This window comes from Anopheles cruzii, chromosome 3 (genome assembly GCF_943734635.1).
Source record: "Anopheles cruzii chromosome 3, idAnoCruzAS_RS32_06, whole genome shotgun sequence".
Taxonomy (NCBI): Eukaryota; Metazoa; Arthropoda; class Insecta; order Diptera; family Culicidae; genus Anopheles; species Anopheles cruzii.
Window position 1 is genome coordinate 85128229 of NC_069145.1, and position 13242 is coordinate 85141470.

At 51.2% G+C, this 13242-nt stretch overlaps 1 protein-coding gene across 2 annotated transcripts; it reads left to right on the forward strand.

Moving 5' to 3' along the window:
* On the forward strand, positions 1-12777 carry LOC128271515 (dual specificity protein phosphatase 3). Of its 2 annotated transcripts, none has more exons than XM_053009082.1 (5): positions 1-527; positions 10396-10580; positions 10646-10774; positions 10998-11107; positions 11174-12777. In XM_053009082.1, exons 1-5 carry the CDS (start codon positions 510-512, stop codon positions 11374-11376), a joined length of 645 nt encoding a protein of 214 aa, XP_052865042.1. In that variant the 5' UTR covers positions 1-509; the 3' UTR covers positions 11377-12777. The 2 variants fall into 2 exon arrangements, with proteins under 2 accessions (XP_052865042.1, XP_052865043.1); XM_053009083.1 differs by having other exon boundaries at positions 11010-11107.
* The last annotated feature ends 465 nt before the right edge of the window (positions 12778-13242 follow it).

Below are 13242 nucleotides of genomic sequence, written 5' to 3' on the forward strand. Positions count from 1 at the left end.
CCGTGACTCGGAACGGTTGCAGCGCACGTGCCGGAATCCGTTGAAGGTTTTCGCAATATTCGCCAGATTCGCCGAGTGCCTCGATCTCGTGTGTGTTTTTGCGCATCGAACGCAAACGTTTGCCAAGAATTTAAAGATGTTAAACACCCGTCGGGCAGTGCTGCGTTGTTTGTTCTAATTGCGTCACGTAGAAAATTGGTCACGGCTAGTCGGTCACAGTCGGTTATTCCTGCGGGCATTTCAAAGTGGAACCGTACTACGAAATACTAGGGCATCCGAATCGAACCAGTTGGAAAGCGCAAAATTATTAAAAGGAAAACGAAAAGTGAAATCAAGCGTTGAAACGGAAAACGAGGTTCGATCGCCACAATAATTAGCAAAAGCGGACCAGCGGTGTGGGGCAACCCATTGGACGGAAGTCCGTAATCGTAACGGAATCATCGTAGCCGCGTTCGGTGCCGTGATCGATTAAACAAACGTCCAGCGCAACAGACACCACCAGCACAGCAATGTCCTGGCGATACGCGGTATGTGTTTGAAGTTGAACCACAACTTTCGAGCGGGTTTCGGGAAGCGGCTGTTTGTGGTTTGGCCAAACGGAGACCTCTAAAGTTTGGGTGGAACATTCAGAGAGCGTTTTTTGAGGGTGGGCTGAGTTGGTGAACTATTTTCTGAGCCCTGCGTTGGACTCTTTCTTTCTGCGAATGGCAGAATGTGTTTCGAACTTTTGAAACCTTATTCATTACATTATATTACAGCCTGTGTAAAGAAACATTGTAGCAAAAGCCACTAAAATTAGCTTCTCGATAGACCGAGATCTGTTTACCCCGTTACGAGGGAGATACAAAGACGAGGCACTCCTATCTTTAACCATGATTAAGCGACCGATCCCGGAGGGCGGACTTCATCGTATTGTTCCGACAGAATCGGTCACAATCTTCACTCGCTGATTAATCGAACTTGATTGGTGCAACAAAATGTGGTCTGCCAGTGCCCGAAATATATATCCACTTCCGTCACAGTGCCGCCGACCGGAACAATGGCTTTGTGTCTCCGATTGACGGTGCTCTATTGCGCGGCCACACATCGGGGTGGTGCGGATGCTGTCATTGTTCGTGCTCTCGGTGATCCGGCACATCTTCACCACAACGCCGCGGCCGACGGTGACCAGCGATGACATGCGTTCTAACACAACGGGCTTCTGGGGATAGAATTTGGATTTCCGCCACCATTGTTATGCTGCTGCCCGATGGGTGGTGGGTGGAACCACCCACCGATTGGATGAGTGGCCAATTTCGAGCGGACCGCCCCGGAGAGACGGTGCCGTGTGAATCGACGGAAATAGACAAGCGATCGAGGCTGATGATGGTGTTCCGAAGTGTAATGGAACCTCTAAACTCTCGAGCACCGAGCATTATTGGCACGGCATTGGCGGGAACCAATCTTGATCGGTTTGGCATCTAACCGGCTAAAACCGGCCTCTCAGCTGTGGATGGCTCTCTTCGTTTGATTGCTCAAATCAGCGAATTTTTAGTGGGCCTTTTTTTCCAATCATCACTTCACTTCACTTCCTAAATTAGCTTTCAGCAACGGTCCGCGTAAGGCGATTGTGCAAAATGTTCTACCTGGGGGTGAACATACAAATGCTGCCGCAAACCACTTCGGGTTCCGGTTCCGGGCTGTCTGCTTTTAGCGCCGGCTAACCCAAGCCACCCACAGTCGCCGGTGCCCTTTTCAGGCATAACGCAAACAAACTCTAATTATACCCATTATCACCGTCGGCAAGCCGACGAGGCGTAGACCGCCGCCCGGAATGGGCCCCGGTGGAGGGTCACAAGACTCATGTCGGATTCACGACCGTGCTGACCGTGAATGGTCGTCGGGTGAACTGACCACTTCGAAATGCCATTTTTAGACGCCACGCGTCGTTGACAAACGATCCATCAGCAGGTTGTGGTCGGTCAGTGGGGCGGGTTGTCGGGTGTGGTCACCGGAAATATTGCAGTGGGGTAGTGGGCGCCGGGATCTTATGCCCCCTCACGGGCGTTTGAACTTTGTACGGAGTACGAGAATGCAAATGCATGGCTTGCAATTGCATCGTCGCCGACGCCAGCGACCTTTGCTCGAAGCTCACCTTCTCGTAGAGTGTAGAGCGACCCAAACCCGGCGCAAGGAAGAAGCGCCCAGAAGTTGTGTGATTCTATTCCGAGACCTTTACACAGACCGGGACCCCAATTTATCGTCCCATTAATGTGTGTTGTAAAATTAGCAACATCATGTAATGGCGTGTGGTGCTTTTATGGGACGTGCATTAAATTACCGCGCCATCGCTCTTCGTCGTAGCATAATTTGAAGTTCGCCCGAACACACGGGCAATCCACCTTTTCTTTTTGTCTCAAACTTGGACAGGGTCCAGCAGATTTATCGGTCTACAGGCTTACTGTCTTACGGCTGCATATGCAGAGTCTTTAAAATGAATAATTTTTACGAAGAAGGCAAACGAAAAGAATATTATTTATACACAGTGAGGTGTAGTATGCACAAATGTCTTAAAATAGAAGTAACCGATGCCGTTCGGGTCTCGGCTTCGGGGTTATGCACCACCGCATCCTATCGAAACCCATCTGCTCCGATGGTGCACATCCTCCGCCCAGGAGGACTTTCACTTTCGGTTCACGCAAAGTTTATCCATAAATCCCACCGATGGCCCCGTATGTTTATGGCCATATCCGACCGTTGGCCACGAGAGCGGTGATATGTATATTCGCACCTATTACTCACCCGAACGCCGACGCCGTACCAGGAAGACCCAAACGTACCCGAAGTGGCCAAAGCCCGGCGTATAAATATTAACAACGGAACAATAACATTAACGCGCTGGTGCACGGCACGCTTCGAGTGGCTAAAATAGACCGCCACCGTTCCGGCGGCCGTTTTCCTACCCGATTTGTTGATATTTATTTCACCTCTCTCGTATTGCTTTGGTTGGCCCAAAACTCGCATAAAACCGCGCGAATGACCGGCAGCTGGTATTGGTAGGCTCGGGAGGGTCAAATCGGGCCGTCGGGTGCTCGGGGAGCGACAAACGAAAGTATCACTTGCAATTTGCACCACACTCGACCGATCGAGACCATAACGGTGACGGTGGTGGGCGAAGATGATGATGATGGGTGGGTGATACGCTCTCTGGCCAGAGGACCGCAATTTAAATCAACACTTGTTAGCCTGATTGAGATAACCGTAACTGGGGGTTTATGTCCTTTTAATGGTTCTGTTGAAGTAACTCAAACAAAGCCGTAATTCGGTGTGACGTTTACCGTTCATCGCGCATAAAATTGTGCTTCTAATTTCGTCGTAATTTCGACACCGCATCGTTGTCGATGACATGAATCACCGCTTACTAACAATAAATTGGGCACCTCCACCTCGGGCACACGTGAGCCACTAGGCGTCTCCATGCCCTAGTGTTCCGCGTCGAATAAAATATTCATTTTAACGACGAGTTTCGGTAAGTTTGCAATAAATCAAATAGACCGTTCTTCCCGGAAATGAACGATCGGTTTTTATCACCGTTGGGCTGAGCAATTTATCGTTTAATTTTGCTCAAATCCATTAATTTCCCGTGACACCGTTATGCCCTTACTACACGCGGGCCGTGCCGGGATCTCTCTCTCGCTCTATCTGCCGATTGGGGAATAGCAATGCGACACGTGTCACGGGGCTCCACCCCGATTGCTCTGCTGGACTTCCGGCGGAACGACAGTCGTTAAAAGCCCACAGAGCCGGTGCGACCGGGAAGGATCAATATTTCTTCTCGTCATCCGCAACATCCGCCCCACGAGGGTCCTCCACTCGGGAATCATCATGCGGCCAAGAGACGCTTCCTGTGAAGCATGATAGATAGAGAGCAATAAGGAAAATATAACGAATGATTGGTGGGGGCTGTGAGGACTTCGTCCAGAGTTCCGGTGACAGGCTACCTGACCTTAAGCGAGCAGAGGATGCGCACCGCAAGGGCACCAAACCGGGACCGGGCTTTTATTTCCTGGAACTAGGTTTCAATGTACAACGTTTACCCAAGCAAGAGCAATCTACCGAAAATGGTAGTCGGTTTCTGGTAACTATCTTCAATTAGCCACCGACGGTTTGTCCAATCTTCATGGACCAATTAGTCCAGTTGGTCAAGTGATGCACTTTCGTCGAGTGTTGGTTCTTGAACCGATATTTGGCCGAGTGAACGTTGCGTTCGCTTACCAACACGTGTTACTGGTTGTGATTGGATGCATTGTTTTAATGACTACAATTAAACTTGCTCGATGTTTTCCTACGATGAGTATTGAAACATTCGAAACCCACGGAACAGCTGGTTTGCAAGGACCGAGGCGAAAGGCACTCGTCGGTGCCAGAAGTGCCTGCGGTATATGCCACGCCGCTCATTGAAATACGAAGCGGTGCCTCGCGAGCTTCATCATCTCGCCACACCACTGAAAGTTAATTATAATCCATCCACGACGATGAGGAGTGTGGCGAAAGACGAGAACCGGCACCGAGGTACCCTTGCTCCGTTATGCTCCATTTCGGCCGGCGGATACCAGCATTCCTGCGTGAAGTTTGGCACATTTACACAGACGGCCGGTGGAATACTATTTTTAACGCTTCCACGGCCACCGACCAACCAAAAACCGCGGCGCTCGAGCTGAAGCACCGCCGAGGCAACATTTGGGTTGCCCCGGGGCGGCGATGAGCGATGGGCGTTGAAAAGCGTGGCGCAACACTCCGAAGCGGCACCGATCATGACATTGGAATGCTGGACACAGCGCTGTAGCGCTGCGCCGAACAGTAGAACCGCGCCGCGTGCGGCTTAGCCTTGACTCGCTGAGTCCTGCGTGGTGAGTTTTACGACTTTCGATTTAAGACCCCCGGCCCGAGACTTGACTTTAGAGTGGGTTCATCCTTTCGCGGTTTATAGCGTTGTTCGGGATTTCAACATGTGGCTCATAAATCTAACTTATGGTGTTTGAGAGCCGCCCTTTTTGTGGTGTTGGGTTCACAGATTTTAATAATGTTTACAATATCATGATTGTTTTGCGAAAACAAGGATACTGCGATTTGTAAAATTTTATCGTTGTACAAATGTCTTAAAAAATTGTTCACTTGGGATTTTCCTGCTCATCTGTACGATATCGAAACCTCGCCGAAGGTCGATCGATTGTTTACGGCCCCCGAAGGATTATCATAATTGTATCTCATCTCCATTTCCGGCGTTTGTGTGGCACATTGCGGTTGAATGCATTTTCCCATCAACAGCGGCAACTCGATAAGTGAACGGCACGAGCTTCCGGGTCCACGGTGCACGGTGCGTAATAAACCCGCCGTAACATCAATAATTACATGATCCAGTAGCGGGACACACACGCGCCGAGTGCTTCACCGAAGACTACAGTAATCAATTATAATCCAATTAAAGCAACCTTCGGCCACAAGTTCGATCGGCCGGTGTTGGCACCACACCGCAGTCGACCACGTGGTTGTGTGAGGTACAGGAAGGAAGGACGTGAACTAATTAGTTCCATCACCTTCGGCCCGGGGTGTACCGGGTGGCAACCCGCTTAGGGCCGTATTTCAGCGCCCTTCGAAGCTTATTTATTGCCCCGAACTGGAGTGATACGAGACCCACTGCCGCCCTGGCCGGACGATGTTGGCCGCAGATTGGCCAATCCGTCAACCTTTGCCACTCCGAGCCCCGAGTATTGCGCTTATCTTGGGCCCTTTGATAGGGTTTACCCGTTATCGATTATTTCAGATTTAAATAACGCTCCCCCCGCGCGAGGGAACCTTGCCGAGTATGGTCAATTTGAGCTTCGGGTGTGTGTGTCCATCAATCTCGAAATGCCTATTTACGGACGCCGTATTTATTATTTGCATCGCACCACACTCGCCGCATGCGGGTTCTCCTGAAATGTGTGTTCACTCAAGCATCAAGTCAAGTCCATTATTCGCACAATATTTGTCGCGAACGCCCATTGTGCCCCGGGCACGTGTACAGTGCCCCTGGGAGGCCCATCACGATATATTGCGTTTTTGGTTTCCGCCCGTGCTGCACGTGCACTGGTTGGTATGTTTACGGCGCTCCAACTATTCTCCCACCGGAAGTGGATTAATGAGCATTAGGTTCAACTCTCTGGAATTGGACTCGGTTTTTGTTTCATATTTGTCACAGGGCCCAAAAGGGCTAATTAATGACTGCTTAGAAAACCTTGAACATGCCAAACTCTCTGCCGTCGACATACTTTGCCAAATTGTTTCGTGCCCCCGGCGGGCTCATTATTTTGCCACCCGGTGTAGGGGCGTTACGCTCGGCGTTACTATGTCCGCCTTGCTTGGGGAACGGTTCGGAAAGTGGAACGAGAATCGGTCGGTAGCCGTCGTCGTCAATCTGCCCCGGCTCACACGTTGAATGAGCTGTCGCATTCGATGACCCGACCCGAGCGCGGCGCAATGCCGTGCCGTGCCGCCATCGACACACGGACTTCCGGCTGACCTTGTCCCAATAATTTTCCCCATTTCTAATCAACCCTGACTTCAGGTGACTTCGTGGGGTGAACTTTTCCTGCTAACCGGTGTGTGAGGGAAGGGTGTACGCAAAACAACGGCAACTTGGCCATCGGTGAGGGCCAAGCGTTAATCGCTCGAGCGGGGAAAACTGGAGTAGCGCGACGCTACGGGAAAAACTGTTTGCTCAACGAAAAGGGAGGATAGACCTTCAACGCTGGAGGGGCTAGCGTTTGCTCCGCGCGCTGAACCCACCCTGGTACATACTTCACACACGCCAGTGGAGGTCAGTCTGTCATAATTCCGCCATTCTGGGGGAGCCAGCCAGCTACTCAGGGAGGTTGGCGAGGGTAAGCGAACTTACTTGAGACTTGTTTTATTGGATTTTTCGCACTCGTTTTGTGGTGCTCACCGGCAGGAGCGCACACAAATCTGCTGTGGAAGCAGAATAAACAGCAAAACGGTTTCATGTTTTCCCCGGAGGGGTGCCCCGTTCACTCCCCTCGTGTAGTGTTTACTACGGCATCGGATTCCGGGTGGGTGGTGGGAAAAGTGGGGCCACTAGAAAAGGACCAGCTTTTCGCAACATCTTAATTGCTTTCATTTACGGGGAACTTTTTGTACGAACGTTTAGTGATTTTGCGTCGTAACGCGTGCCTAATCGGTGCTGCGTTGTTCCGATGTCCCGTACCCATAAATATGGCGTAGTAGGCGGCATAAATGAATAAACTTTACCAATGTGCGACTGTCTGCAGTTTGTGAGGTTAGTTTCAGTTGCGCCCCAGCTCAGAGGGTACTAGTAACGATGGCAACAGACACGTACACTTCCCGCAGCCAGCTTTTTAATAATTATGGACATCGTAGACACGCGTCGACGAAGCGCCATTGGCCATAAGTCAGAGAGGGTTGGAAAGAACGCTACTCAACCCGTGTGCAGCTCTGGATAGGTTAATAAACCGGCCGCCGGACACTCAACGAAATTAGGTCCGACCTTGAACCGGGGCTTTTCCGGCCTCAGTCGGAATACGTACTCGGCAGAGGAGTTCCTGGCTTTGGGTGACGTAGTTTTGGACGCTTGGCTAATTTCTTTCACCGAATGAAACCTCCGTTAAGTCCTTGGGCTTGGCCGGTACAATTCCGTAAGTAAGCCAGCGCTGAAGGTCACAACCCGCTTACTTTCACTGGAGTAACTGGAGAACTCCAGAAGAACTTTACTACGTTCTGTGAGTGTGTGTTTGGGGGTTGAGTGTACGATTGTGAATAAATTACGCATTTCGATTTTGGGCTCCCAGTTCCTCGATTGAACGTCGAGGCACGTAGCGACCCTGTTGGCGCCAACCGACGAAGGCGACGTGTCAAGCGCTGGTGGAAGCAACTGGGAACCTGCGGTGTCAGTCGCGTTGACAAGATAATTTTGTAGTGGCCCCCTTCAAACAGAGCTGCTGTGTCGTCAACCCTCATTAAGATGGCCAGCAAGTCGTCCCCACAAAGGCAAGGTCAGTCGAGGGTTCTGCGAACCCGTTAAAATAATTCCATCGGTCAGAAGAAATGCCAATGTCCGGTGGCCAACCCCAAAACCGGGGCAGATAATTAAGAACGCGGGGTCTCAAGTTGAAAGGAGGTTCGGTCCCATAATTTATCGTTATCTCCTAAAATAGCGTGAAGCATAAGCAAGATCTCTGGCGGTGGTCCAACAATGCTTGGTGAGCGAACCGGCGAAGTCCTTTTCATGAAGTTCTCCGAGCAACCGAAAAGCTTAATTCAATCACGTTCCCTTCTGCGGGCGCAATGGACGCCTCCGCCGTGCTGCCATTCATCGGTTTTGAATAGTTTACGATAAGTTCCAGTCCCGAAACCCCAGCTCCACCTCCGGTGGGTGAGATCAACCCGTACAATGGGGCCTGGGTGTAAAAAATCGGGTCACGCCGAGCTGTGAATAATGGAAAGCACCGGAAAGCGGGCATCAAAAGGCTTACACCGTTCAGTGAGCCTGTAAAGAGGGTGTCCTTTGTCGTGCGGTCCCGGTGACGATGCGTGTGTTCGTATCATTACACACCCCGCCCGTGATATCGGCGCGCTGTTCGTCGATCGTCGACCCCACGGAGAATGTCCCGATGCACACGCGGACTCGACCGGAACCGTCGGAAAAATCCGCGGCCGTCGTCGATTTGTTTGTATTATTCATCGGAACGAGAATCTGCCCCACCGCTTTGGGGTTGGTTGGGGTCTCATAGGGCCCGAGGAGGAGCCAGCAGTCGTGTTGTGTCTTGCTTCCTGTATCGAACCGAATCGAAATGCGCTGGGGCGTGTCCCCGAGGTGTCGGCGGGCTGGAGGATCTTTTGAGGACACGAACATAACGATCCGCATTTGAATACCGAGCAGTCCTTTGTTACCTGTGGGCCAGAAAGCGAGAAGGGAGATAGAGAGAGAGAAACAGAGAGAGGACGAATGGTGCTTGGGCCCTACTGGAACCCTTCGCTCAGTCACGGTGGCCAGTCATTCTGTTCCGTGACTCTGGTGCGAACTGTCGCATAGCGTGTGAGAGGTCCTTGGCGGGCCAGGAGCTCCTAACGAATCCTAGAACGAAGCAAAGAGGTTCTCGACCTTTCCACAGTGCACAGTGAAACTTGTTATCGTTTGTGTGTTGGTGATAAGGAGCGGCCGCGGTGTTTCAGTTGCCTTTGCCGAGTGGTCCTTCGAGGAGTGTGAGCACGAATAGTACACGTAACGGACTGGTGACACCAACCATAATGGCCAAAACGATTAAAAAGGTGAAAAACTTCGTCGCCGTCGTTCGATTTAATGTTTGGTGGGCCTTCTTCAAGGGCGTGATGTTTTTTCGGTATTCGACAAGGGCTTCAAGATTCGAGATTCGCTTCGCTAGGTCATTTTCCCCGATGGATCAAACGCCCGACAAGGCTTTCCATCATCCATCGGTATCGATTCGTCTGAGTTGAGTGTTGGTATCTACGAAACGGCATACCCTATCATCATTCACCAGTCGTCCTGATCGAACCCTGGGCGCTTTTCCCAACCGTCACGACGGTTCCTTCGTTTGCCATTCAAACACCCGTGCGGGCCAGGTTTGGGTGTTCGCGCGCGCTTCGTAGGACTGCCGGGGTGATGTGTATCCATCATGGTAATGGATTAGTTTTGTCATGTTTATCGATGAAATGACAACGAACAATATACTGATAGCGCCTGGAAACAAAGCGCCTGGCACCGTGTCCATGTGTTTGTTTGTGTGCATCTGATTGCTGTGCTTAGTTGGATCGGAACGGCGGGTGCCTTTTATGGCGTACCGACGGCACGTGGCAGCTTGCCCCGACGAGATAGACACTGGCGCGCAGTTCGGACGCGACTACAAATAAATAAATACCACCGTAGTGTGTGATCAACTCGACAGCATTATCAGGGTTTTATGGAGCGCTGCAAACCGTGTAGCTGTGGCCCCCGGAACTACCTTCTCGAGGCGGTGGGATGAACGTGAAAGCGCTAATCGATTATGACGGCTGTGGGGCCGAGGCGCCTCCCGTCGGGACTCCCCCACACTCTAACCTTTCTAACCCGCTGCCTTTTTTGATGATTCACTCGGCTGGGTAACACTTTCGGTTCAGGTTTTCCGGGCTTCACGGCACGGGCTCGTGAAGTCTCGAGCGTGAAGTGGTCCGCTCGGGAGCTATCTATCTTTCGGAAGAACGCAAAAACGCAGTACGAACTAGTTCCGGTTGATGATGATGATGACGAGGGCGATTAGTGAGCTTTTGGCTCGTCTTCTCATGAACCATCGTGCACTGTGTATTTGGTCCATTAACTTCTGCTCTGCTCGTCACTCCTTGCAGTATCTGACCCACTACCGACAGAATAACGACAAAATGGCCGATCAGACGACTGGTCGGCAGCTGCAGCGAATCCTCCACTACTCGGTCACCCCGTGCCGGCCCATGCTGGGCCTACGACGCTCCGAATGTGCATTATACGACGTGGACTGTGATGAAGTGTACCCAAGGCTGTACATTGGCGATGCGTAAGTTACCCACCCGTAGGCTCTCTAGATTCTTTTGCCCATTAATACCCGTGTCCTTGGTGTAGAAACTCGGCCCGAAATAAACAGTATTTGCGATTGATCGGTGTCACGCACGTCCTCAACACGGCGGAAGGCACACGCTTCGGGCAGGTGGATACCGGCCACAGCTACTACCGTGACATGTCCGGCATCAGGTAAGTCGCAAGCCTGTGGCGTGCTGCTGGAGAAATGCTATCTGAAAATAGTTAGGCAACCATGGCACCAAACTGGAAACTCTCGCACACTCGCAACTTTGGCAACCCGGGGGCCGGCACAAAAATCCAAAATGGCACACCCATCCCTGTTCCAAAACCCAAGTTCCCAAGTAGTAGTGCGCAGGGGTTTGTTCAGTATCGCTACCATCACTGAATGCCCAAGGTGCACTTTCAGGTACATGGGCTTCCCGATGATTGACCAGCCGTCGACGGACATCAGCCGGTACTTTTACATCGCGTCGAAGTTCATCGAGAATGGCATCAACAGTGGTGGTAAGCGACCCCGCTCTCCCCGATACTTATCGGCCTGACACTTACAGAATCCGTCTTCGCTTACAGGGAAGGTGCTGGTGCACTGCATGATGGGCATGTCCCGGTCGGCGACGTGCGTGCTGGCGTACCTGATGATTGCCCGCAAGATGTCGGCCACCGAGGCGATCCGTACCGTGCGGATGCACCGCGATATTCGCCCGAACGAAGGCTTCCTGCAGCAGCTGGCCGATCTGGACAACGAGCTGAAGCGGGACCGCCTGTACTATTGACTCGAGTGTGGCCAGCGCTTCAAGAAGAAATAATCAAGCCGCTGATGATGATGACGTTGTTGATGATGATCATGATGAGTGTATTAATACTAAACCGTTAACCCGATAACTCACGACAGGCCCTGTGCCGGGCCAGGATGGAAACCAAAAAGCAGCAAAAACCCTAGAAACACTCGGAGGCAGCTCTCTACCCAATCAGAACCTACCGCATGCGGTGGCAATCGCAATCATCAATCTCTCGCTCCTGGACTCGCCCTATAAATCAGACTGCGTGCGCCGCCGGCGGCTCTCGGACACGCGACACACCAGCAAACCCAAAGCGGGCTGCTGCGTGCGAATGGGCGCAAGGTTTCACATGCGTGCCATCACATCAGGGAATAATGAGACTTTTCTCTTGAGACACGACCCCCCCCCGGCGTCGGGCCGCCATTGATTCATTATCTCACCCTTAAAAGATTCATTCCGACGACGACGACGAAGGCGACGGTGGGCCAAAAACTGGAAGGATGAAGGTGTTATCGAGAAATGCCGGCCACAATCTGTCCGTGATGTTTGATACCCCCCGCGCAATTAACGACATTTCTTCGACGAGCTGGGTGGGTTGAGTTTATTGTTTGAGTGCACAACGCACATTCACACACACACACATAGACACACAGACACCAGATATTTACATTTGCCAGCGCCACCACAACGCCCGCCCGATGAGTCCGTTCGGCACCGATCTCGGTGACCGCGACGACGAAGAAGAGTTGGAAGAGTTTGTTTGTAAGATTTATGGGCAAAGATTATTCATCGATTCCGTGCCACGGCAGGAATGTCACTTCAAGGACCCTACATCAGTGGAAGAAAGAAAGCCATTGTCTATAGGCCATCATCAGGCGATCCCGCGAACGACTCGAATAGAGACAAACACAGCAATAGCACTCGCGGTACCTACTCAGAACGAATCAATCCAGGGCAACGCAAACATACCAGAACCGGTTAGCTGTTAGAGAGTCCTTTTGCTAAGAGTTCTTACAACACTTAGAATGCCGCAACATTAGCAGCAGGCAGGCTGTCCGCCGATGTTCCAATCTACCCACAGTCGCTCTGTAGCCCATCGACCAATAGACACCAGGTGCAGGAAAGGTCTTCACGGATCTAGGAAATGGTGGTCGTTTTCGATAGACCAAAGCAAATGAAATCACGTTATCGAGTCAAAGTGCAACCTTTACACTGAGCACACTATAACCCTCTGCGAACCCAAGCTCGGAACGGACCGGTAAACGATGTGATGAAAGTATTTTTCCCACAAAACAAAAAAATGGGGACTCGAATCGTATTCGCGGAAGTACCCGGGTTTTTGTAAACCTCCAGCAGTAGTGTGTAAAATTTTTATTCTCAAAACCATTGCCATACTAGAGCGTCGACTGGCTGGACCCTATGGTCAATACCGGTCAAAGTCCACACAACCAAGGGAGACGCATAAGGCAAGCTAGCATTTGAACCGAGAAGGGCCATTTTTTCACTCTTGGAAAGAACGAAACGAAACGCCCAGCACCCAGAATGGTAGTGAAGTTTTAAAGCAGGAGCGCAGGATTCAGCGGAAGGAGCGGTGGAAGCGTTTGTTGTGGCTGGTGGCCATCGTAGAACGGCGGCTATTTACAAAATAGCGTCGACTGGCCGGTGCCGTTATTAGACGAGTTATTAGGAATGGTTTTAAATCATCGATCGTGTTACAAAGGTTACAATAACGGAAGTGTATTTTAAAAATAGAACAGAAACCGGACTAATGAGAAGGGTGTTTGGCGTTTTCCGGTGCGGTGCAAAAGGATTAGTAGAAAGAAAATAATGAAAGGAAAGCGGTAACAATTGCAGCGTGTT